We start from the raw sequence: 27,294 nt of genomic DNA, 5'->3' as shown, positions 1-27,294 counted from the left end.
CTCGATATGCTGTACAGGTAGAATTAATCTAATCTCCTGGACTTGTTCGAATCTCAAATCGTTGGCCCGTTTTTCCAAGTCCATCCCCAGCATTATTATTATTAAGGCTTATAGATAAAGGTCGTTGGGCAGCGCTCTAAGATCGCCGCTTGATATTTAAGTGCAGATCCAAATTTTAAACTAACTTATTTCTCGAGCAGAGTTATTTCATTCTGTCTACAAATTTTATAAAGTATTCACCGCGTATTATATTATATTTAACAAACAACTATAACTATTACTCAACAACACTGTTATTCACTCTGTTCACCTTCAAGACATCAAACCTAAACTCGGCAAACTCTTCAGACTCAAACGTGAGTCCAACAAGCGTTCTTAGGGGTTTCAATTGTGGGTATTAAGTGCGAGTACCAAGAGTCACTACGCCAATAACCAATATACTCACGAATGAACAGTAAGTAAATACCTAGTACCTACATACCTAGCTATACCTACCTATATACCTAGTTATCTAGACTCTTCTAGTACCTACATCGAGAAATGCATTTGTCTGATATCTATGTAGGTAGGTATATATTTTGTAACCTTATAGAACCCCCTTGAGGCTGGAATATAGATTAATTAATTGTGATAATACGTTGCCATCGATGCCAATATAAGTAAAGGTAGTATAGCCAGTATAGGTAGGATAAATACATAATTATCTACTATATTGATCGAAGAAAAAGAAAATATTAATAGATAATGTTAATTTATAATATATTTAATATCTAGATTAGTATATTATATTATAATATGTAATGCAATACGTCAACGTACCTAATGCTATCTTACAATAATTGTAATACTTTGTTTTTTCTATGAATCCAAAATGTATCAATACAGATTATGACAAAACCGTTAATATAATATCCCTAATAGAAATAGTAACTAGTAAGCTATAAATTAAATATAATATTAAGTCAATAATGTACCAATTACCTATCTTTATAGTTAAATCATAAGCGGATAATTGGTCACATTCGTGAAGAGGCTTAACGTATTTTTCTTCTCCATGTAAACACATATTTTTAGACGCTTTAACTGTCTGCTGTGGCTTGATTACGTTTTTTGGGGGGACTAAGCCCCCCAATATTCACCTATGAGTTAATTATTTAATACTATTAGTTATTAAGTAGGTACCTTTACAGCTGTACATTAATAGAGAACGACAGAAGATCACCCGGTGGAATTCTCTTTGGCCAAATGACAAGATTACACTACCCACACCTATAGCTTATTTCGCGTTTTTTCATAACATAGATTTTTTTTATCCTTTTGGATGTTACCATTAATCAAGTAGAAACAGTATTCAGTACCTATGTAATTCTGGATAAATCGCTGATAAGCCTACCTGCAGTAAACCGCGGGATTATCCCGGTGGAACGTATTTACATATACTTGGACATAGAGGCTTAACGATTAAAGATACATGGTCTATTGGTCTCATGATTATATTATGATTTATGGTGTATACGAATAAAATTGGAATTGGTAAATTGTGTACTCAAAAAAGGTCATAGTCATATACTATGTAAATTGCACCCCGTGTACCTACTTTTAAAACATACGTAAATTGCGAGATAGATAAATATAAATAATATCTTTAATATTGATCGATCTAGATAATATACGAGTACTCACTTACATAATATTACTAGCAGCCAGTGTGCATTTGATCAAAAACTCTAACTTGAAAGTTTTTATACGTTGTTCTAAAGTTTACCAGTGTGTCATTTTTTAAATTTAGTAAAAATGGACTTATGAAAAGTGAAAGGAATAATACGTTGAAAATAGTGTTGATGGTTTCAAATTTCGTTACTTCGGAACCAATAAATCGACAGAAACTTAACAACAATTTAAAAAGAAAAACCTTGGATATAATTTACATATGAATGAAAAATATTTAGATAAGTAAATATACAAAAGTATATCTAGGCCGAAATTTACATAAAAAATTTGAAATGGGACATAATTTACAGCGATCAGAATAAAATATATTAAATATATAAATTATAGTATTACGAGTATAATATTACAATAGAAAATAGAAAACTTGTGTTTATAGGTAGGTAAATATAGGTTATAAAATTTCTAATTATAGGGTACTATAAATATAATTATTAAATGATTTACCCTATTATACCGATATAATCTTTGATTTGTGTTTTTCGTCACTTTTTATAATAGAAAAAATAACTAGATTTTTTCCCCTAACCTTCGAAAATCAATATCTGTTGACTTTTATTGAAGGAAAGTGAACTAATAAGTACTTAAGGACTTTAGGAGGTCAAATGAAAAAATTCTATGTATACTTTTTTATGAACTGTAAAAAATTGATTGGGATAAAATTGAAATTCTTGAGCAGACAAAATAGATTTTCTTATTTTGTTGCAATTCAAAAACATCGAATAACCGTAGATAACTGAAATTTTTATTAATTTTTTTTTTTAGCATTTACTATATTTAAAAAAAAAACTGAATATTTTTTAACTGTTTTGTATATGCATGTGAAATGTCGATATTTTTATCAATAATTGTCAAAATAATGAAAATCTTTAAACTATTCTGTAGTTAAAAATGTATAAAATTTTAAATTGTATAGTTAAGGCTTGAAAATTGAATAAAAGTTTCTCATAAGTAGTTTACGTTTAAATTAAAAAATCTAAAAATACATTAGTAAACACAAATGTTCTTTAAAAAAATTTTAAGATAAAATGTATACAAAATCAAAAAATTCAAATAAAGATAATAATTTTAATTATTTTAATGCGTAACTATAAATCGAAAATATTTTTTCGGAGATTCAAAACATAAATGAAATTAATTAAAATAACTTTTTATGCAAATAATTAGTATGAATTTGCACGACCAAAAACTAGATTTGTACTTTACTCCCCGCCTTAAAAATTTGGTTTTTTTTGTGTGCATTTTCCTAGCTATCCACCGAAAAGAAATAATGCGATTTTAAAACTTTTTCTGTGCCGATAATGTTAAGCAAAATATGATTAAACAATGTTTCAAACTAAATGTTAATAATTGATTATAAACTAATTAACTAATACGTATAACAACTAATATGTTATGTTTTATTTAAAATAAATCAATGCATTTCTAAAGTTTGTTTTGTAATTAGTTAGTAATTATTATAAGTATAAATGTATAATAGTAAATAATATACACTTACAAGGAAAAAAAAATTTAAGTAGGCCAAAAATATATTTAACTAGCATTCACAACTCAATGATGAACTATATGATTTATAAAAACTGAAAAAAAGATGATTGTGATTATCAGTACTATTAACACAACTAAAAATCTACTCGTAAACAAATATACGGAGATAGCTGGATAGGCATACAGTTAATAGAAATGCACCTCCGCTAAAAGCAGATACTATTTTGTTCATTAAACTATTACGGTTTAATAAGAATTGATGTCAAGAATTTTTTTTTTGTTTTTAAAACAAATACGGATTAAAATACTTTAACTAACATGCTTTTTATTATTATTTATTTTTATTTAAGGTTTTGAATTTTAATTTAGTTTTTTACCCAAGCAGGTAGTTTCTTGTTAACTGAACTGATCCACAATACCTCTTTAAGTCCCGGATACGCCACTGCTACAGGGTTGATTTAGCCCACAAACATTTAAATATTTTAACAGCCCAATATTTAACTTCAATAATCAACCACAGCGATACTTATAAATTTTGGTACTCAATTATACTAAAAATTATATATATATTATATAACCTGTTGATATTTCCATATTGACTCATCGGACCTATTCACATAAGTCCAATAACACTAAGTAGGTAGTAAGTTTACAACCCCAGGGCCCAGGGCCTAGGACAAATTTTTACCAATTACATGTGTCTGTTTAACTCAATCAAATATAATGCACACATGAAGTTTTATATTAATAATAAAACTTTAGAGGACTAATGGGAAAAAATCAACTTAAACATGCTGTATATCGAATAATAAAAATAAGATCTCAAAAAAACAATTTGTTTTTTTTTTCAATTGTATACTACACATTTGTTATTGAAAATAAACATTGATATAGCATATTTAGATATAATTAATGTGAGTCTATCTTTGTAGTTAAAAATTTAAATTGTATAGGTTAGTTGACCGATATTTTTAATACATCCAATTTATCAATGTACAACATGTTAGATAATTAAAAGTTTCGTATTTATAAAGCTATAAATAGGTGCAAATTACGAATATAATTTTCTTAATTATTTTAACGTTAAAATTGATTTCCGATAATGTAAATAAACCATGTATTTTTGTCATGTTTAATAACTAGGAAAAGAAATAACAAACATCGGTGAAGACTTGTTACCAGTGTTAGCTTAAATAAACGATATCAATAAAATTATAATTTATAAAATTAAGTATGATACGTAGGATACTAAGGTACGAACCATACAAATATTATAAATTTACTAATATAACTATTATTATTTGTTTAACGACTTACCTTAAGGTTTTCTAAATGTCTTGGTGTCTTGAGCGTATATTAATAAATATGACAGAAGAGTAATGATTTAAAAAATAATTTTAAAACAAGACTACAACAAACATCAGATCGATGACTCTTTCACGATTGGTGTAAGTTTAAATCGTACGAGAGGTGACGTATCATTGTGTATGGTCTCACTAAATTGAATCGGTAATCATATATTGTTTGCTGATAACACGTTCTATTTCTTTTTCATATTATTATTAGACAATGATATTATAATTTAAATTTCATAAGAATTAAAAATGTATTAAATATATTAAATTACTCTATAAAATATTAGTACATTTTCATTTATTAATTTTTTAAATGCAAATCAGAAACTACAAAAATTATTACGAGTCTAAAACCGCTATACAAAACGTGAATATACTATACTCTATCCCTACTTACGAAACATACTACACAAGAGTACGGACATTTTATCTATGCTAATTATTATTTTAAAACTACAACAGTCTCAAAATAATAACATGATTAATGTAAAGAAACATAATTTAATGAGTGTTAAACCGTAAAAAAAATAATGTAAATACAAACCACAAATATGAACTAAAAAAAGAATATAAAAAATTAAAAATTAAAGTAGGTAATACAAAGGTGTATATACATTTAATACAAATTTAAAAAAATTGAATACTTTCTGAGTTCACAGATCATCTCGGAAGGTTAACAATTTTACGAAAAGTGTTTTAATTGAATATAAAAAAAAAAAAAAAAAAAATCATATTAAGTCTTCAGCAGCACACAAACTTTATAGTTGCATTCAAATAGAAGAAACATTGGAGCCAACGGGTACTAATATCAATACAAAACCAGTCATCAAAAATGCAAATATCAATATTCTTGGATCGATTGCCAGAAGAATCGATCTAATTTGGTCCAATATTTCTGTAATTAAAAACATACAAATACATAAATAAGTTTAATTTATATTCATATTTAAATAACTATAATTTATAGTACATTATATTATTAACATCAACTTCCGAGTCGATAACCACATTACCGTAAAATAAGTGTAAATAGGCGATGACATAAAATTAATTTATATTTATTTTTTAAATTTCAAGACGTACAGTAAAATTCATATTGTAAAATGTAATTAAATCTCCACAAATAATGAATTTAAATTTCGTCCACATTTGAACTTTAAATGTTAATAAAAATATTTGTTTATATAATAATATAATATTTTAATACATTTTCAAATCTCAAATAGAAGATTTCATTAAAATTTGAACTATGAATGTATAAAAAACAGTTGAGCTCAGTAATTTTTACAGGATAAAAAAAACTTGTGGGATCTTTAATTAAATTTTCAAAAATTAAAATAACCTAGAAAATAATTTCTCATTAACAGTTATAGGAAAAATCTAAAAAAAAATTGCTCATCTCTATAGCTGTCAAAATATGTATAAAAATTTTACGATATATATGAAAATGTTAATATAAACATTTGATGAAAAGTTGAGTTACATATGTTAATATGACTTATTTGTTTCTAAATAACAACAGCAGAAATTATTTAAGGAGGATTTTATTGTTGTTTTAAGGGTGTATGTGCATTGTGCAATGTCGTCATAAATTAAACTTCAAAACACTAATAAAAAACTAATTTGACTTTCAAGTTAATTATTTTTTTTATTTATTATAGATTGCAAAACTTAAGAAGAAAATTTTAGTTTATTTTCAAATCTGAGATATAAGTATTAAGTTTTATGAAATTTAAGCAGCATAATTATTTTGACGAAATTCGTTAAAATTCTAACTTAGAAGTTTCAAATACGCCTATAACATTTTTTAGCGAATTTACGTTTATTTAAATGTTTTAATTATCTATTAACAACAACTTAAAAGTTATAAAGTTATAAACTATAAGGAACTTTTTAATAATTTTTCAAAGATTTTGACCGAGCGAAAATTTAATGTGTCTTAGATAAATAGTTTAAAGGAATCAAAATATTTTGAAAATTATACCATACAATTATAGAACTTGATAATATAAACAACTGAGAAAAATGTTAAGGTTTTATAGTTCTTCGTTTTTAAAATATAACAAATTAAATAATTTTTTTTCGAAAATTAATTTAACGTGAAATTAACTAATTCGCAGTTTTCCTTATTTTTATTTAAGAAATTCAGGAACCACTTAAATCGAAAATCAAATACATTTTTACTTCCCCCACTTTATGTTTAACCAATAAATTATATATCCTCCCCAGAATAAAATCATAAATACGCCACTGGAAACTTGTAATACAGTAGTTTTTTTAAAATTAAATTAAGTTTTACAAGTTTTTAGCAAGAAATATTTCGGGATTAAAAATTGTTCACCTTTTAGTTTGGTAATTTATTATGTTTAGTATAGAGTATAGACTACACAAAAAAATTAATTGCATGCATTTATCACCTAAGATCACTGTTAATTAGTATTGTGATAAAAGTAATATATATATTTTAAAAAACCTTAATACAAAACAATTATCTGAATAATCCAAACTATAAACAGTTCCAAATAAATAACCACTAACATAAAAAATTATATTTAACACATCATGACATCGTTTTAATATTATTTAAAATACCGTGTGCTTCATAATTAAATATGTATGTATTCCTTCCTTTATCATATATACTTATTGTGTCTGGTGGGTATAGATTGTATATTGCCAACAAAGAAGAAAATGTAAAATATTTAAAATTATACATACTATACACTTTACAACATAAGAAAAGACACTACAGCTCAAGTGTATTAAACTTTTACTCATTTAATGAAATTAAGTTTAAAATACAATAAAAAACAATATATTGTTAAAGGACCTACTACAATGATTTTTAAATTTGAGAAACATCTGATCAGATTATAGATACTTAGATATGTTTTGTTTTGTGAATTATACAAAAAGAAAAGATTTAACAGAAAGATTCTTAACCAGTAATTATATACAAACGGCAAACTCATATTTAATTATAATTATTTACTATATATAGAAAGCAGTTAAGCATTTTAATGTCAATTATTTCAGGTGAATTATGGGATGGTAAAACCTTCTGAAGTAAAATTCTTGTAAAAAAACTAAAAAGAATCATCAAAAAGTGTAATTATAACTATATTTCAAATTCACATCGTATTATTTATCTGTTAGTGTTAAATAAGTATGCATCTAGTTTGGATTTTTAAAATTATTATTATATCTTATAATAAATATTAAAATCAATAAGGATGATAGTGGATTTGTATATAAAATACAAATATAATGATTAATATTATGCCTTTACCTTTTAAAAAAGCTATGCCAAAAGATATACATATATTATAGAATAATAGTTATTTTTATAATAATTATGGCTACACTAAATTAACTAATAAAACTGCTAATTTTTCCATAAAATTACAACATAGTATAGAAACAGCAAAACATGCATTTATAATTTTTAAGTGGCAATCCAAAATGCATTATATCATTTAACACTATACACTATTTCAGATAAGACTCATTTTTATTATAAACTTTTGTAGGGTCAAAAACAAAATCTAATTTAATATTCTCAAAAATATAAATGTAAGGTTTGTTTATAGTGACAATTCAAAATAAAAGTTTAGCAAATTGTACTAATATTAAGTAAAAATGAAAATGTTAAATTGAATTATACTGTATCACGGTTAAAATAATTACAAAATATTTATTAAAAAATAACACTTACGTTTAAAAACTGGATTTACTGGTAATGGAGTTCTGTTACTCAGTAAAATTTTATGAGACTTCAATGTATCCAATAATACTTGACTGTTTTTATCCATTGGAGCTATAAATTCAGAATTCAATACTTGCCGATTCCACCAAATTCCCTTCTCCCTACATACAATTAACATAATAATTATAAATAACATATAACTTTTTCAACAGTCATAATATTTTAATTAATATTTTATAACTTAATAAGTGATTTATAATTAAGGGTCAGATTTACATGCACTAAAAATCTACAAAATATGACCTTAAAAAATGGCTATGTACTAATAAAAATATAAAATATAATTTGGGTTTTAAATTAAAATTTAACAAGTAAAAGTTATGTTTATCTATTTATATTTTAATGTAGTTATAATATTTGATAAAATAAAGAATAAAATAATAGGATATCAAACAATAATAAATTGAGTAGGTATCTTGCAAATTCAAGTTTTTGCTAGGTACTACTCAATTGGTATTTTTTTTTTTTTTTATTAAAATCTTTATTTTTATTTATTCCAAATTGTACTAAAATTTTTTAATAGAATTACTTATACAATAGATACATGTGAAACAAAAAGACCAAATGTGATTATAAACTTTTAAAACATGTTCTAGAAACTGTAGAATCTCGAAAATGTGCTCTAAATTAATTCATATTAAATTGATTCCTTTATGAAATAGTATATTAAAAATATATTTAATTAGCATACAATACAATTGACCATTAAAAACAATCAAAAATATATAAATTAGAGCCTTAATTAAAATTAATATAATACTATACAGTAAATTCTAATACATATGTTACTAAAACTAATTTCAATAATTAATTATAATTATTTTATAATAAAATGAAATCTTTATTATTATTCTATACTATATCTTAGAAATTAAGATTTTAATAATATATATTATATTGTACACCTTAGTAACTTACCTTTGTAACTTTGATGAAAACTGATATTTATATAGAGATACTTTAACAAACTTAGGTGGATTTTTACCAAATGGCATTTGATTGGTGTTTAATAATGAAAGTACTTCTTTTTGGTTATTTAACAAACGATACAAAACACTCATAAGCCATGGATTTTGAGCCGGTAGAGAGTGAGCAGCAAAATACAATTGGCGATCAAGTAATGGCTTATAAGGAGCTAAAAATAATATTAAGTTATAATTTGAATAAAATTTAAATTAAGTATCAATTTTAAACAAAATACTAACCAATAATTGGTGGTGTAACATTTACATTTCCAGGTTTGTATAAGAACTGATATTCATACCATGGTCCTTTTATATCACTAGCTCCTTGTATTATAATTTCTTTACGGTTTTCCAGATTGATGAATTCTTTAGGTGGTAAGTAAGAGTTACTAATTTTATATGGAGCTAATTTATTGTAAAATATTTTTAAATCCTTTGGAACAGTATTATTAACACTTTGATGAAGAGCAGAAAAATTAACCGAGCTCAAGGAGAAAATACCCAAGCAAATGGATACATATAACGTTGATGTTATTAATGCTGAAAGGGAACCATCAGTTTTACCCTTTAAAGGTAAAGACGAATAAAGTGCCTTTAAACATTCAAAAATAAATGAACCTAATGCAAAATAAGCAATATAGGGCAAACTTTTGCCTAAAACTTGACTGAATTGTTGCTGTGTAAAAGCTGAAAACAATACAATCATATCATTAAGAAAATTATTTTTAAATATGTAGTATTATTAAATAAAAAGTTTACCTATTGTGAAATCTGGTGTATTTGCTGGAGAAATGCGGAAATTATACAACATAGGGAAAACAGCTATTAGTATGCTGATAACATTGATTGTCATAACTCTTGTGAATACAGTAGAACACCATTGGCGAGTTCTAGCAAGAGCTAATTCTAGTAAAATTAAACAAAAATATTGTTTATAATTATGAAATCACATACAAACAATAATTAAACAAATGTTTTTACCTCTATAAAATGTATGGTCATCCAATAATGATAAACACAAAACAATGTATAGAAGATTATAATAGCTATAATTTCCTGATGCTAAAATGCCAACTTGCATGAATACCTATAATTATAAATAAAATGTTAAGGTTATTTGAATATTACTTAGTAGATTTAAGTTATTTAACACGTTCAACGCCAGTGACAAAGCGTAGTCGTCATACGATGTCGGGTGCGCCCAGCCAGTGACAACGCGTAGTCGTCATACGATGTCGGGTGCGCCCAGCCGATGACGACCCGTAGTCGTCATATCACAATTATTTCTGTGTGTCCTATAAAATCGTTGGCTGATGGCGAACGATTATTATATTTAACACGGCCATTCAGTATAAGTATTAGAACAACAAACAGCTGATTTCGGTTTCCCGGCATTTTTATGCTTTTAAAACGTGTTATTAACATGTGGTTGTCATGAGTGTAATGTTATCAATATTTACGTGGCTGGGTGCGCTAGACCTCTGAACTTGACGCAGACGTGAACGTGTTAATTAAATTCAATTATTTGACAATTTAAAATTATAATGATGTATACTAATCAAATAATATTAATTATAATACCTGGATATAAAAAGCCAACTTTTTAACTGAACGAATAGGTACCAAAAACATTAATGGAACTAATAGATCATTAATTTCAGCAAATACGGTAATAGTTTTCAAAAACCAAAGTGGAAAATAGTGAGCATACCAGGAAATGGCATTTGGTAGAGGCATGCTTTCAAAATATTTTGATAAAGCTGAAATAAAATAAAAATGTTACAATTGATTTGATTTGATGACTTATTGGTCATTTTAAATATAATATTCATCAAACTAAGTCTTTATGAAAAATATATTTTAAGCCATTTAGTAGAGTATGATCTTATAAATACTTAACACTATACTCTTTTCACCAAGAAAATGTGGTTATTTTGTGCATATAACTGTAAGCAAGGAGTTGAAAGATAGATAGTTACAGCAAAGTATGACATGTTATGATTTGAATACAACCACTTTCTTTTATTAAACAGAGTATTTATCAGAAAAATAAATAATTAAAAATATTGAATGTTACATACCAGTCAAGTCATACCAGATTGATGCCTTAGAATTCATTTTAGCAACACCAGCAGAAAATGCTACTCTAAATAGTAACCATCTTACAAGCCAAAAAGGAATTGAATCATGTGGTAATGATGCAAGTGAAGTTTGTAGACGTAAATTGCGTTTCTTCGACGGAACTCTTAATTTTTGGAAAGGCAATGGTGCTATCAATATACATAATAATCCCACTTCCAAAAGAAGTTCATCACTAAATTAAATACATATGATTAGATAAATGTTTATGACAAAAAGATTGTGTTAAACATTTAACATGTATAAAACACTTACGCCAAGTCTGACAAAAATATTTGACCAACATTATACAATGATAAATATGAGATCCAAAGAGAGAAAAATAAAAATTTGTTGCAAACTTTTTGTGTCAAAAACCTTAAAAAACAAATTAATAAGTAATTAATACAAAAATTACAATAATTAATATAACTTTTTAATTTTTTAAAAATGCATAAAAAGTAACTTTTATAATTAAACAATACTTATTAAGTACTACTATATTTTAAACCCATAATAGTATTACCACAGATTAAATAAAACAAAATAAAATATATTATATATTTATATTAAATATTAAGTTTTATTTAATCTGTGGTATTACATAAAAACAAATAATGACAAAAGTACAAAACTATAAGTATAACAAATTGGACATTTTAACTACAACAGTATCTTCCACAACTAAAATGGAGATTCAGTTTATACTGTTTTAATTCTATAACTGAAAATTTTAAGTGGATCGGTTAATCAAAGATTATGTGATTAACCCAAGGGCTTAAATAAAAGAATTTATGTTAAGGTATATACCATTATATTATCAAAACTATTAAGGTTATAAACCTAATGGGGAAATACACATATCTTTGAAATAATAAGTTATTACTAGGGTTCGAAACTTCTTGCATTTACATGTTTTTTTTGTAGTGATGTGATCATAGATTATTCTAGGTGAGTTAAAAATTTGTTTTATGAAATGGCGATATTAAATACTAAGTTTGAATTTGCAAATTTCGTCATAGTTTAAGAAAACTGCATATTTGAGCAATTTTTAGCATATTTTGCATTAGTTTTATTTTTATAAGCAGAATTGTTGGGAAAAATCATAATCGGATGGTTGTAATTTGTTGAATCTAACATGTACGTCTGTTTATGATAGTCTCTTTATCGCTTAATAATCAATCTTTTTTATCAACAATTGATTAGTTGTGGTAAAACCTAATGACATCTAGATTTTAAATTGTACGATGAAATGAGAAGCAGTACGTGTTTGTTCCTTAATCATATCACGTTTACGTTATTTCTTATTAACTGTGTCATTTTTTTTTATAATCAAATTGATTAATTTACGTGTTTAAAAATGCCCAAAATAAATCGCACTTTAATAATATACTTTATGCGTTTTTCAAAAGCGAAATATTACGATGATTTTGACTGCATATTTCAATAATTTTAAGTGCAACAAGTCCCAAACCTTAATAATTACTAATTTATGTATTTATGGATTTTTTACAGATAAAAATCATAATGAGTAGACTAAAAAAAAATTATTTCTGTGTTATTATACTTATAGTTTTTTATCGTTTAAAAATCGGTGGGTTACATACCTACCCAAGTAAAACTTGTTATAGTTGGTATATTATGTAGGTACATAAGGTTATATTATTGATAAAAATCTTTAAATGTAGAAAAATACATTTAATATACATATATACTATAGATAAGAACACACATTAAAATATTTTATTCTTTCTTCAATATTTATCGTAATCCTTTAATTTCAGGTTAAATTTTAAAAACAAATCAGTGAGAGTCAATATATACGTGTTTCAACATACTAATATTTGAGTTTTCAGAATATTCAAATTTATTATGAAGTCTTATTTTAAATTCTTCAAGTCAATACAATAATTATTTAGCAGCACCTATTTTTAAAAATTTACATAGAAAAAAATACAAGACTTTATGATTTACATTTAGCCATGACATGATTTTGATTTTAAAGGGTTTCAAGACACTTGCTAATGAGTGTGTAATGCTATCAAGGATACGAAATAGACTATAATAAATTCAAATGTTTTAAAAAATATTAAAGGAATAAAACTCAAATTAGTATGTTGCAACATTTATAGGTAATATTCCAAAATTATAAATGTGTAATCCCCTTAAAAAATTATAGTACACTAACAAATATCTTAACACTGATAAAATAGTTTACTAAAAGCTTTACGATAAAAGTTGTACAACATTTATAATACGTACATACAATTGCATAATTATTTACACATACAAAGTTTATTTACATTTTAATAAATTGTATAAAAGATAATAAGAGTTAATCCAAGATAACTTACCCAAGGAATGCAAAAAATATTCCTACTAAGCATATTACATCAAACATATATTCAGCATTCAAACCAATTTCAGATGAAAACCATAATAATGTAGGTTTAAAATTGAATTTATCAAATACTTTTGGACTTTCGTTAATCAACGTATTTTTTGCTGGTAACACACCATTTTCTCCAAATAGACCTAGAAAAAATAATAATTTATATTAAAATTAAATACATTATAATGTATAATAGCATTATTGACAACTATTAATAACTAATAATCTATTGCAAATTATTATGAATATTAAATTCTTATTTAGTATTCAACTGTAAATTTAATATAAGTATTTTTAAATTTAATTTCTAAACCAAGTATTATATGGACAATACATCTTTTTTCAATTGAACATGCTAATACTAATATATTTCAGCTTATTAATCAAGTATATTAGTACATTTAAATCTATGAAATATTACCAATTTAAAAAGTAAAAACTGATATAAATCTAATTTAATCTAATTTGTGATAAATCTATCATTTTAAATAATAAATATTGCATAAGTACCTCTAGATAGGTAAATATAAATAATTGATTTAAATAGAATAGAATTTCTTGCATTATTCGTACCTAGCATAGAATCAATCAATTGATCATTTATATCATTAATCAAATAAAGCATTTATATTATAGACACATTTGAATTAACTTTGATGTTTTTAAATATAAAATTTCACAAAATATAATAGAAGCATAATAATAATAAAATCTATTAAATATCATATACATAATTAAATTAGTTTTTAACGTTTAAATATAAAGCATAAAATATGAAATATGAATAAATTAAATTTAAATTAATATTCATTTATTATACAAATATTACTTGTTGTCATCAAGTACACTTAATACGTAACAGTATTGATTTTGATTTGATACAGACAGACAAATTGTGTCAACAACAAAGTCAATCTGTTGATACATCGAATCTAGCACTGTGTAAATATTAGGTTAAAAATGTATCAATCCAATGTCATCACAAAAACATATATTAACACAGTGACGAAAAAATGAAACGATTATGGTTTGGATTAATTGAAAACTGTAAGAGAGGGGGCTAGCGAAAGTCCAGAGGTCGTAGAGTAGGAATGAAAAAGGAAAATGCTCTACATACAGGTAATAATGTAATATTCTCCAGTAAGACGAAACCGTCCTGGATATAGAAAAATGGTTGAAACATGATAGGCCAGTGACGACGAAACAGGCATGTATGCCGAAGCTCGATAAGGCAAATTTGGAACAAAAAGTCAGTCAGCCGAACGTTGAACCGTATCCCGCGTTTTATACTCACCGGAATTTTGGACGTAAAGTGCGACGAACGCTTGCAAGTAGATGACAGAGACACCTCTCAGGAAGAGATTCCTGGTATATCGTATATACTGCTGCATATCTGCAGTGGTACTCAGTCAAGCAGCAAGTCGACCAAAAAACTAGAAAACAATTTAATTTTCACACCGTAACACGACGACGGATCAATATTTGGAAATCATGATCGACCATTAAACTATCTCAAAAACTTTAATTTGTTACAGTAATTATGTACTAATATAGTATGAGAGAGTAGACGTTTGATAGACCGCACACCGCAGTCGAAGAAACGAATCACCAATTGCCATTCGCCGGGCGGCCCCGCCGTATATTATATTCATTATCGGTTTTTTTTTCCCTCTGACAAACTGGTGTAGCCACTTCATAGACGTAAAATTTCTCCCGCTTTCGCGGGTGTGGAGCCCGCCGATTGGTTGAACCATACTTGATCAAGTTGTGACGCTATTTGGTAACCAAATATAAGGACGGTCACCTCGCAGTACAGTGGTAATGTGATATATAGGTAATATATGTATTTATGTCTTCCACGCGCCAACTCGATATCAGCTTTACAAATATTGTGATATCTCAGTTGATAATAAGTGATAACTATAACTAAAATTTTATATTTATTACTGTACTTACAACTTTAAAACTCTTTTTTTTTATAAGCGTGAAACTTGTTAACAATCATAAATGAATACTGCTTTCATTTGATGTGTCCAAATTTTTTTCGATTTCGTTCTTGTCGACTGTCCCTCAAATCAAAGCCTACTTAATATGCTTATTATTTTTTGTTTTTGTTTCCAATGATCTGATTACTATAAAAATGTTCCATTTGTTTTATTTAACGAGACTGAAGACTGTTTTTGAATTGATCAAACACAAATTAAAGTATGTTGGTTTATATGCAATTGATTGTATACAAAATATATACTATTGTGATTTATAGTTAAACAGTATAAGTTATTGCATAGGTGCAACTAGAGTGAATTTTTGGGTGGCTAGAATTTTATATGTTACACAGACTAACATCAATCATAGGTAATAACTGAAATACAAAATATTAGGGGGGCTGAGCCCCCTCTAAACCCCACTTAATTGCGCCTATGCACATAGTAATGATTTCATTTTATATATCCATTTTTTCCTCTAGGTATTTAATTAAAAATTATAATAATTATTGAATTCAGTGTATCTAATAAACAAATTTTAATCACCAATGTGTGATGTTAGTAATTTCTAATTACTATCCAAATAAATATATAATGTGAAGTAAGTAAGACTCAATTAATTAAAAAACTAAAAATTGGAAGTCTTACTTACCATAGATACAAAGCAGAAAGTGAACAAAGTTTTTTTATAAATTCTATTTAATTGTAGAGATTAGTTTTAGTAAAGTGATTGGGGCATAAACTTTTAATATATAATACATACATTTAAAAAATCACAAAATATGATGATTATTCAAATTTTTTATTTCACTCACATTAATTACTAATATTTCTTTTTACTTTGTGTTTTCAGTGAATACATTTATTATTATTTAATATTAATTTTTGCTTCTACAATTATTTACAATGAATGGTTGGTTTATTCACTGTATGCAAGTAAATGGCCATCATTGTACTGTGGTAATGAGAAGTTCTGCAAAACCATCTTACTAGTTGCTGATCCACAAATTTTAGGCGAGGAAAGAGAAAATGTATTAACGCGCTGGGATAGCGATAGATATTTATTCAATACTTATGGTCGAGCATTGCAGCATGTAAAACCTGATAATGTTATATTCATGGGTGATTTAATAGATGAAGGATCATTAGCTGATCAAAAAACATTTGAAAGATATTTACATAGATTTAGTAAAATATTTTTTTTGAAAAACACAATTCCTCTTGCATCTAAGAATGTAAGTAGTTATTTTATTCAAATTACTTAATATTTTTAAATTATATTCAATATTTATTTACTAAAATTAATTACATTTTAGGTCATTTTTATCCCAGGTGATAACGATATTGGTGGAGATGAAGAAATTGTAATTCGAGAAAAAGTTGATAGATTTCATCTTTACTTTGGTTCACCAGGAGTAATTGAAAATGAAAAAATAGAATTTATCATGGTACATTACAATTACTAATAATATTTTGAAAATATGCTTTAATTAGTGTTTGTATTTTTTTATTGTTATTATTATAAGTAATATTAAATTTAAATATAGGTAAATCAACTGATAGATTCAATGCCAACAAACATCAATCCTACAAATCGAACAAATACTATGAAAATAATGTTTTCACATATTCCTTTGACAACAAAATGGACAAAATTCACTGATAGAGTACATTCATTTTTATATATAATTTTAACTTAATTTCAATGATAATTCTAAAAATATTCAAACATTATTTCAGGTTATTAATGAGTTTAAGAGTGAATTTATATTCTCAGCTCATGATCACTCTTCTTTCAATTTTATTAGTGATATTAAAAAAAAAAAACATACATATATTCAAAGGCTTGAACGTAACAGCTTTGATGAAATGTCCAGTGCTCAATGGAGGTTTGGACAACAATTATCAAATTCAGTCTGTGAAATAATTGTGCCAACCTGTTCGTATAGAATGGGATCAAAAAATGTAGGATATGGTGTATTAACAATTGGTAAGATCATAAAATAATTGTTTTTACCATTAGTAGTCAAAAATTATCATTTAAGCATGTATTCTTTGTTTTAGTAAAATTTAAGTAATAATATTTCATAAGTTAAAAAAAAATAAATGTACAACCTTGTAAATATATTTTATCTAATATCCATGATATAATGTATAACACAGATTAATGTTTAAAGTAATTTGCATTTAACAATTTTATCTTTTTAGCACATCCTAGAATATCTAATTAAACATAACTTAATTTGTTTAATTAGTGTTTTTCATTTTTTCAGATACATTCAGACACTCAGTCACATACACTATTTTATGGCTTCCATCAAGATTTACTTGTCTCTATGTATACCTGTATGTTATAATGCTATGCATTATTTTGTATTTCTTACATTTAATTACCAGAAATAGCAAAACTATTATATACAGGGTTATGTAAATAATTTAATGCACATTGTACATTGCATTTAATTATAGTATTAGTATACTAATGAGGTTAACTGTAAGTGATGATTTTTTAAGTGATAAAACTATGTATTACAAAATAATCTCAACTAAAGAAAACAACGCACAAATATATACTTATAGTAATTTTGTTTAAAAATGTAAATAAGATGTGACATTTTATATAATTATTGGTAACATGTTTTAATAAAATATCAATTGGTTAATTTTTGATGACAATCTTTTTTCTAAATATGTACTTATCATTATATTTTTATTACTAATACCAATTGTTTATATTTTAAAAATAATGACTATTAATTTAATAAATAATTTTTAAAATCCATATAAAGCATTAAAATTTATTTCAGACCTAAAAAATATTTTATTTTTAATTTAAGTAATGATCACAAATGAATTATTAGTGTTTGTAATAAATAATTTGTTTAAATATCACTATAAAAAATAATGAATACCTATGTCCAATTTTAAGTGTCTTACTGTATTTTCAAACAACAAAAATGAATTTCCTTTAAATTCGCCTCCAATATTTAATATATTAATATTTTACTTTAAGAAGTACAGGCTTGGGCAGTTGGGCCCAAAACAAGTAAGATATATAATGTATAATAACAATGAATTAAATGACAACTAGTAATAATAAAATTAGTATTTACCAATAATAACTACAGATAATGTTTCAAATAATATTAGCAAAAACCCTGTTGAACAGTTTTTAAGAATCAAATTTCTATTAGCAGTTATTTAACATTAATACTCGAATGATGTATTGACATCCAAATCACCTATAATATGTATAGGGAAAATCATTGACTTAATAAATAATAAGAGAAGGAAACAAGAAAAAAAGATATTTTTTCTCTCAATTAAAAACACTATTTGAAGGTAACTTCTAATTAAGAAGAAATTTACTGTATTATAATTCTTTAGTGTCGATTTGATTAAAATAAATTTATCATAATATCAATAAACAAAAATTCAACAACATAACAAAGTAGCCTTTTATTCATTTCAACAGAACTACTTACCATGATTTTAAAGTATATTGTATATAATTAAAATATCATACATTTAAGCATAATTTTTCATATTATCATTGAAACATTTGAAATCCTATATATAAGTTTCTATTGAACTACCAATGTTCAAAGCTTTTGACTTGAGGATTGAAATAACGCCTTTTGATAATCTTTGACAGCGTTGGTGCAATTCAACGGGGTTCCCTTGTTATTGGTTAAACATTCCAATAAAACATTTTCTTTTTCTATTGTAGCTTCACTCAGTACTCCGTCTTTAATTATAGGTAACATTTTCATGACGTTTTCATATGTTTTTTTGTATTCTATTTCGACATTGCGGCTAAGAGCTTTTTGACTTGTGTTGACATGTTGAAAACGCTGTTCCCACCTCTTGTCATTGGCTTCTAGCTCTTGCTGAACGACTTTCTGTACTTGCAGAGACGATGGTTGCACATATGCCTGCAAAATGTGTGAGGCCTGGTCAACTGGTACTACCTGTTCTTGACCTCGGAGTCTCTCAACAACCTTGTCTGACAAAGTGATCACATTTGGATTCTCAATTTCTAGAGTTCGAGTGGTGCTAGATGTTCCGCCCATTTTGGCATATGAATTTCACTACTTGCAATAAATGATCTGCTAAAAAAGATAATTAAGAGTTAATCAGATTTTATCAGAAAAAAAAAGTGAGTTGTAACATGTAGTTGATTATTTAGTATTTACTTGAATTGTGCTACTATAGATTAAAAATTTAAAAAAAATTATAATAATTTCGATTTTTTTTTGTTTAAAATTTGTTCAATAGGTATTGCAAGTTGCAATTTAAAAAATAAATACTTTAATCCATGGACCACTTTAGTGTTTTTAAAATTAGACATTCAAACCTCTGATTTAATTTTGAAGGATAATAACAATATGTTGGGTCAACTTATCAGTTATCACTTTTTAAATTTTCCTAACCACAAACACTGAACGATTTGCCGAAAGTATTCGAATATTATTATTTATTAAATTACTCTCTTTTACCAAAATTATCTTGTATATGTATTTTTTTAATTGATTTTTTAACTTAAATACATAATGAATTTTAATTTATAATACGCCTAAGAGCTAAGGTGAAGTAAATATAATATGGTAAGGTTTGGACTTCTAAAGGGCCATAGGACCATTTATCCGAATAATGAATTGTGCGACCTATTACCTGTATATTATTATATTCGATAAAAGTAGAGATAATAATAAACTATTTTCCAAACTTCACTGACCTTGTGGATTATACCAGAGAACGATGTCATTTGTGATTATACCAAATACATTAAATGAGTTATGACTTAAGAGTATTAGAAATTTAGAAATACTCTGATTTTATGTATTCTCAATACTGTAATTGTTTATAGTTCATATTCACCTCGATCTCGGACGACACTTAAATTGATTATTATGTACTATAATATTTATACTGTTTTTAATTTCGTCATTAAATTTGATTTATCTTAGGTTTTTCAGCACAAAATTTTGTTTTCTATGATCCACGTCCAACATTGAAATTTGACGTCTAGTAGAAGAGTAGAACCCATCTTAAATTGTTAGTTTTAAATTATTATTAAATCTGAAAGACGGATTTGATGATATTTTCTGTCATATATTAACTGTTTTGTTACGATAGGTACCTATTTAGATTTTTATGCAACTTATCTAGTGTGCAAAATACTATAAATTACAATTTCAAGATTTTCATAAATCCTATCCAAATACTAAAATAAACAAAAAAAAAGTTTGATTATCTATATTGAAGCTAATCATAAAATCATGTTTTTGGGCTGTTTTAATTTACTAACATTTGGCATGTTGCGCATGAATCAGAGAAAAAATAAAGTACACAAACATCCTTTTTAATAACTTACATTATGTTTTAGTCACCTGAAGTTGAATATAAACTTGAATAAGTTGACTTTCTTGTAATGTTCTTCATTGCTAATAGTTAATGTCTGTTACTCATCATATTCTCAACTGCATTACTATTTCCTCTAATCTTATCTACATGGTTTCCTGCAGAAATTTGAGTCAACAATTTTTTTAGTTCTGATTTATATCATGAAATAGATATAGTTCAGATTTTATTTACTACCATATTGTCTATATTCTATTATTCAATATTTCATAATAATGTATTATATATATATATATATATATATATATGTGTGTGTGTGTGTTTTAAAATGACAAAGAAAACAAACCATGTGTAGCTTCTTAGTCTCCCTACAAGAATTTTAGTGTAGGAAAGTTTTAGAAATAACCAAGAGAAGAGTTTTTTTAAAGTACTAGCACAAACTGCTATCATACTATTAAATACAACTTGTAGTACTTGGTTTACCAAGATGGAGTTTTTTATTCATAATATAACTATTATCATTTGGTTTTCCCATTTAACACTTATTAAATGATATTGGATATGTGGCATTGTCATATAAAGACTACTTGCAAACTGTAAATGTACATTAATACAATAATTATTATTTATTTTTAGTACCTAGTTCATTAGTGAAGATGTATACTTATTTTAAATTCCTTCAAAATAGGGTTTATATAAAGTCAAGTCTTCAGCATAGCATAATTAGGAATAGGTAAATTAAGACTTTAATTAACTAAAGGTCTAAATACTCTAAATGATAATTCAACTAGAAGAAATCGAATTAATAACTCGAGTATAATATTTTAATAAGCTTTATTTTAAGCACAAATTGTATTTAAAAAAATAATAATAATTAAATCACAAGCTCAATTTCAAACATATAATTTACTACTTAGTATAAATCTATCTCTGTTTAATATTATATTTTAAAAAAAGTAACCGATTCCCATTTGTTATATTAGAACTGTAACTACAGTTAAACATAAAAAATATTAAAAATAATGTTTAAGTTTAAAATATTCAACCTCAAATACTTAATAGATTATTTCAAAAGTCATAAGCAGGTAATCCGGCTTTTCTGTTTACAATATGTTGCGCGTGTTTTTCTGGAGTGAGGTAGTATGATGCAACAGCTTTATCAACAATCATTAAGGCTTTCCAACTTGCCTGTAAATATACAACATTATAAGACTTTAAATATATAAATAAAATGTTATTATTAATTGAAATCTCACTAGTTTGGGAAATTTATCATCAAAAGGGATAACAAACTTTCCTTGAGTATAAGGCTTAATGGCATCTAAACGCTCCATCCAAGGCCATATCATGTAGTCAACCATATTTGGTTTGTCACCTAGTTATCAAAATAAAAATAATTAATTAATGCTTATAATAAATAAGTATAGGTTTAATATGTTATCAATGTCTTTAATTATACCTCACACATATTCCAAAAGCTCATTATATCTATTGAGATTGGAGAATTAAAAGATATCTCTTCTCTAGGCATTGTCTAGTAATACTAAATTTACATACAACAGTTCTTATATAGTTTGTTAGAATGAATTTAACTTTCATTGAATTTATAAGTAACAAAATTATTTCGATATTTTCATTTTGAAACGAGTTTTATGAGCACTTTTAATAGTAATATTTAATAATTTAAAAACCTACTTTCTTTTAAATTAAAATATTAAAAAAATAATTCAAATATACTTCAGCATTTTTAGATAATGCTTTAATCTTTATGTTTAATAATAGGTGAATTCACTCTGATACACCCAAATTAATGAAATAGAAATTGAAAATAAACGAAAACCGTTGAACATAATTTTTCCGTATTAGCACTTACAAGACTGAAATAATGCATGCGAGTGATATACTATCTTAGAAGATATCAGTGGTATAATTTGGGCATGTTTGTAGAGGGGATGAAATATTTTTAAATTTTAACTATAACCCTACACCCCCAAAAAAACAAACAAAAAATTGTATTTATCACAAGCATCTCCTTTCAGTGCAATAAATATATTTACACATGTGACACAGAAACAAATAATAACAAAATATTCAATAATATCAGTAAATAAATGTAGTAAACCAGTCTTTTTTAAAAAAAAAAAAAAAGATCGAGAGGGCGATACGACACTCAAATACTTCCTCCATAATTACGCCACTGGTAGATATGTTATAGTGTTATAACTATATAAAACTTAAACTGTCAACTACATAAGATATCATATTAATTATTCAAATAATAATTAAATGTAAGCATTGTAAGCAATTAAATAATATTCAATATTTCAAAAAGCAACAAAAGTGAAGCAATAATTATTTTATACTTAACAAAATAAATTATATACAAGAGTACAGTTATTTTATACAATTTAGTTAACTATAAGTCTAAAAGTCTAAAAAGTATTATTTGAATATTTGAGTAGATAACATATTGAATCAATAAATAATGTGTAAATAATATACTGTATGAAGTATGAACAGGTACTAGTCATTAACTTACTTTCAAATAATTTTCAGAAATTTATAAAAATCAATAGAATAATGTTTTGAATTAATTTACTTGCCTCCAAAGAATTTTGATCCTCTTTTAGCTAATTCAGCTTCGACGGGAATTAAACTAGCAAAGAGTTCATTAAAGTTTATTTCTTCTACTGTTTTTGAGGTAAAAATTAACTTATAAAATGCTGTTCCTACCTAAAAATTAAACAGTACTTACAATAAATACAATTTGTTTACTCAACAGAGCAGACTTTATCTAAATTATAGTATTACAGTTTACAGTATACAAAATGAAACAATTACTTATTATATTTTAAGAAAAGTAAATCAAACGATGATTAAATTTTTGGGTTTTAAACAATACACAATAGATATTATATAAAATATATTAGTTTTTGGATGTTATTAATTAAAAGGCGGTTTTTACCATCATAAGAACTTACTTTTGAAAAAGACTCAATGACTAGTTTATCCAATATTTTTTGGAGAGGACTGCAATTCCACAAAGGTGGCTCTGGAAACTGTTCATCAAGAAAGTCTGCCAGCAACAGACTTTCAGAGAGAAAATTGCCATCAAAAATCAAAGCCGGAACCTTGCCAGCCGGAAAAATGTCCAAGTACCATTTGGGCTTATCCGACAGATCAATGAACACCGTATCATGCCTATTCAAATGCAATACAAAAGGTCATCATAACAAATTGGTAGACCGAGTATCAAATCATTGGATTACTCACGGTGTGCCCTTGGCATTCAACACCAGCTGGACCCTTTGCGCATATGGACAAAATCGCATAGAATAAAATCGGTACGAGCCCGGCACCTTTGGCGGTTCCACGGAATCTAGAAAACACGTAGGTATAAACAGTAAAACGTTTAGCTTAGTTGGTCGATAAAGAAATGATTTTGCACCACACTTACCTCCAGATAAGTGTTTGGTGGCCATAGTAGTCTCCGCTGGACGGTCTGAGTTTTGACCCTTGAATAAATGAGCACTGACTATAGACAAGTAACGACTTACGAGCAACGACCTACTATTTTTACTGTGATTTAAATATTTAATATCTACGTCCGAAGATAAGAGTCGCAAAACGTCGTTACGGTCGGTGTTGATAGCGCGGTTATCTATTGTCATTCGTCGGGCATACCGCAAGCACATAATAAAATAATATAATAATATTATGCGATACGTGTATAATATTATTATATGGATTTATAGATAGTAAAACTGGTCTATAAGTATGCAAATCGTGAACACACAATAATATTATGTTCGGCCGGACCGGGTGACCTTGAATGTAGCGGCAGTAAACATTTTATACAAATCATAAATAGACGACGAACCTTATACCATTGATTATAAATCCATAAAACAGTATGTATAATCAATGCTCATACCAATTATACCTACTACAAAAGTCAGAAAAAAATGTCAGAATACCTAAATAATAAATAATAATATTCTGTGCTTATACAATGATACTCATAGAGAAATTTACAAAACAAAACAAGTGCACAAACAGTGGTCAGCACTCCGTGACTTACGTCTATATTGTTTATAACTTTATAAGGAAAAGTCAAAAAACTACTCGATGCCAACAAATCCGAATGCGAAATGAGTATGTACCTAACAATTAATATTCAATTATTAGCGCTAAGCGATAATATTTCGTGCGCGAACGGGAAAATAATGACTGTATTCATCATTAATAGTATCGTCACCAAAACAGGAAACTAGAGTTCATCATTCAATTAACTTGATTACTTTTTACTATTTTTCAAGACTCAAAATTGTTTTTTTTTTAGATTTTGAGTGGAACGAGTGAACGACGAATGTATTAATTTTACAACGATGCGTGTTTCTTTTTTGTGTATCTGTTAACACTCTTTTAAGCAGAAACAAAGTATTGATTTTCAAAAATGAAAGTGGTTTTAGCGTTTTGGATAATAAATTAGAAATAGTTAATACTTTGGAAGGTTAAATAAAGTATGGGGAAAAACAAAACAAAACAAAAAAATTAAAGAAAAACGGGAATTTTTACACAGCTCCAATTGTTAACAAAATTGATTTTGTTTTTTCAACATAAATCGAGAACGAATAACCTAATCTAACCGTAAACATTCGAACATTTCACTAAATGTTAGGTTAAGCCGGTTAAGGATTAGTAAGTAATGGTAATTTATAAGTTATAACATCTTATAATATTATTCATCTAGTACGGCGCTCTGAGTAGGCAATTTAGGGTCATATGATATTCGAACTATTAATGTTCCATTTAATTTTAATTTTTTTAACTGTAATCGTTATTTAGAAAAAAAGCCAAAACGCAAAAAATTGATTCATTTTATGCTCCTTAGGACCTTATTCATCTTTTCTCCAGCTTAGGATTCATGTTATAATATAATTAGGTATACCAACAACTATTATTATATAGAACTTTTATGAAAATACCCTAATGTTTACCAAATGTTTAAATTAGGTAACCAAACCTGGTTTGATTCTATAAAATAGAATTTATCATAGTTTATACGTACATATAAAAACACCAAGAAAGAAATAACACATCTATTTAACCTTTGTTCTAGAATATGTTACTTCACATATATGAATATTGAATACATGTCCGTTATCTTATAGAGTTATAAACTATACAGATACGATATTACGACAGGTGCTAGTTGACACTTCGACTGTATATATAAACCGGATGTTTATTAATTGCACTCAGCATTAAATAAGTGTTGTATAAATACTGTCCCACCCACTATCCGTCATGAATGTTGTGTACAGTAATGATAGTATTTGAAGAGTTTACAATGGATAGTGGACTTTTTCCATTTGGATTTAGTACTAATCTACTTAATACTAATCATACTAATATGAATTTATATTATACTAATAAAAAATGAACACCCCTGTTAAAAATAATAGTGGTATGTAACCCTTATTGGTACCAATAAATTTTTACTTTAACATTTTAATCCACCGCCTACCCCTTAGTTAAGCTTCAGATATATGTCATTGGTTGTGTACTTATTCGTTTTAACAGATGACGGTGGTAACAATGCAGTAAATACTACAGTAGTTATGGAAAAATCAACAGCATCGATGTTGCGGTCTTCGAAAAAGCTGATAATTTAAACACGAGGTAATATTATATATAAGTTATTATTAACATTATATACATTATATAATTTATATATTGCCAAGTCACATTAAAAATTGATTAACTTAATGGTTCACAAAAATGTAATAAACCACTAATTATATTTAAAAAATTATTAGTTCAATATATCGTTTCATTGTTTATGCTCAAGTCCCAAAACAGCCCTCCCCACCAATAGATATGTGCGATGTGCGCACAAAGTTATACGTCGTGTTTTACACTTGTACCGCTATTTAATATATATAATATATTATGTTTGGCGGTTGCTAAATATACACTATTAAATTTCATTACCAGTTTTATGACTTTGGTACCTAAAATATAACCTATAATATGTAAGTGTAAAATAGGCCTACTATAACTCACCAAAAGCGTACACATTCTTATATCCTATAACTTACTACTGAAGTTATATGACCATACATCACAG

At 26.2% G+C, this 27,294-nt stretch overlaps 5 protein-coding genes across 6 annotated transcripts in view; 1 reads left to right on the top strand and 4 right to left on the bottom strand.

Moving 5' to 3' along the window:
• The window catches only part of LOC114121964 (S-adenosylmethionine synthase-like), a 32,597-nt gene extending 28,046 nt beyond the window's left edge, over positions 1-4,551 (bottom strand). The window contains exon 1 of the mRNA XM_050207015.1: positions 4,534-4,551. The gene's annotated coding sequence lies outside the window, so the exon portion shown is untranslated. The remainder of the gene's footprint in view (positions 1-4,533) is intronic.
• Positions 4,552-4,852: 301 nt separating this feature from the next.
• Positions 4,853-15,429, bottom strand: LOC114121968 (lipase maturation factor 2-like). Its single transcript, XM_027984493.2, has 11 exons — positions 15,107-15,429; positions 13,775-13,955; positions 11,697-11,798; positions 11,384-11,616; positions 10,884-11,062; positions 10,284-10,389; positions 10,062-10,208; positions 9,543-9,989; positions 9,256-9,472; positions 8,287-8,438; positions 4,853-5,466 (listed from the first exon to the last, which is right to left on the bottom strand). Exons 1-11 carry the CDS (start codon positions 15,201-15,203, stop codon positions 5,342-5,344), a joined length of 1,986 nt encoding a protein of 661 aa, XP_027840294.1. The 5' UTR covers positions 15,204-15,429; the 3' UTR covers positions 4,853-5,341.
• A 302-nt stretch (positions 15,430-15,731) lies between these two features.
• LOC114121981 (metallophosphoesterase 1 homolog) lies at positions 15,732-18,460 on the top strand. Its single transcript, XM_027984511.2, has 6 exons — positions 15,732-16,017; positions 16,651-17,032; positions 17,114-17,245; positions 17,345-17,464; positions 17,538-17,787; positions 18,071-18,460. Exons 1-6 carry the CDS (start codon positions 15,953-15,955, stop codon positions 18,226-18,228), a joined length of 1,107 nt encoding a protein of 368 aa, XP_027840312.2. The 5' UTR covers positions 15,732-15,952; the 3' UTR covers positions 18,229-18,460.
• Positions 18,461-19,241: 781 nt separating this feature from the next.
• LOC114121971 (uncharacterized) lies at positions 19,242-20,187 on the bottom strand. 2 transcript variants are annotated; one of them, XM_027984499.2, is made up of 2 exons: positions 19,994-20,187; positions 19,242-19,906 (listed from the first exon to the last, which is right to left on the bottom strand). In XM_027984499.2, the coding sequence occupies exon 2, from the start codon at positions 19,868-19,870 to the stop codon at positions 19,400-19,402; it is 471 nt and encodes a 156-aa protein (XP_027840300.2). In that variant the 5' UTR covers positions 19,871-19,906; positions 19,994-20,187; the 3' UTR covers positions 19,242-19,399. The 2 variants fall into 2 exon arrangements, with proteins under 2 accessions (XP_027840300.2, XP_027840299.2); XM_027984498.2 differs by having other exon boundaries at positions 19,242-19,909; positions 19,994-20,185.
• Positions 20,188-21,978: 1,791 nt separating this feature from the next.
• Positions 21,979-24,920, bottom strand: LOC114121972 (pyrimidodiazepine synthase-like). Its single transcript, XM_050207027.1, has 6 exons — positions 24,619-24,920; positions 24,435-24,540; positions 24,143-24,362; positions 23,765-23,894; positions 22,418-22,536; positions 21,979-22,349 (listed from the first exon to the last, which is right to left on the bottom strand). Exons 1-6 carry the CDS (start codon positions 24,854-24,856, stop codon positions 22,230-22,232), a joined length of 933 nt encoding a protein of 310 aa, XP_050062984.1. The 5' UTR covers positions 24,857-24,920; the 3' UTR covers positions 21,979-22,229.
• Between the last annotated feature and the right edge of the window lie 2,374 nt (positions 24,921-27,294).

The sequence above is a fragment of the Aphis gossypii genome, chromosome 1, assembly GCF_020184175.1.
Source record: "Aphis gossypii isolate Hap1 chromosome 1, ASM2018417v2, whole genome shotgun sequence".
In the NCBI taxonomy this organism is placed as follows: Eukaryota; Metazoa; Arthropoda; class Insecta; order Hemiptera; family Aphididae; genus Aphis; species Aphis gossypii.
This window is presented reverse-complemented; position numbering and strand designations above follow the sequence as displayed.

What these genes read in the sequence shown, in the direction of transcription:
- LOC114121968 (XM_027984493.2), bottom strand. Translation starts at nt 15,203, where the DNA reads ATGCAGCAGTATATACGATATACCAGGAATCTCTTCCTGAGAGGTGTC. An exon ending in TGACCATACATTTTATAGAG is followed by an intron (nt 10,209 to 10,283) that starts GTAAAAACATTT and finishes TAATTTTACTAG; the next exon opens with AATTAGCTCTTGCTAGAACT. An exon ending in AGTAAATCCAGTTTTTAAAC is followed by an intron (nt 5,467 to 8,286) that starts GTAAGTGTTATT and finishes TTTTAATTACAG; the next exon opens with AAATATTGGACCAAATTAGA.
- LOC114121981 (XM_027984511.2), top strand. Translation starts at nt 15,953, where the DNA reads ATGTTCCATTTGTTTTATTTAACGAGACTGAAGACTGTTTTTGAATTG. An exon ending in TTGATCAAACACAAATTAAA is followed by an intron (nt 16,018 to 16,650) that starts GTATGTTGGTTT and finishes TTGTGTTTTCAG; the next exon opens with TGAATACATTTATTATTATT. An exon ending in GGACAAAATTCACTGATAGA is followed by an intron (nt 17,465 to 17,537) that starts GTACATTCATTT and finishes ACATTATTTCAG; the next exon opens with GTTATTAATGAGTTTAAGAG.
- LOC114121971 (XM_027984499.2), bottom strand. Translation starts at nt 19,870, where the DNA reads ATGGGCGGAACATCTAGCACCACTCGAACTCTAGAAATTGAGAATCCA.
- LOC114121972 (XM_050207027.1), bottom strand. Translation starts at nt 24,856, where the DNA reads ATGTGCTTGCGGTATGCCCGACGAATGACAATAGATAACCGCGCTATC. An exon ending in AGGATCAAAATTCTTTGGAG is followed by an intron (nt 22,537 to 23,764) that starts GCAAGTAAATTA and finishes TTTGATAACTAG; the next exon opens with GTGACAAACCAAATATGGTT. An exon ending in ATGATAAATTTCCCAAACTA is followed by an intron (nt 22,350 to 22,417) that starts GTGAGATTTCAA and finishes GTATATTTACAG; the next exon opens with GCAAGTTGGAAAGCCTTAAT.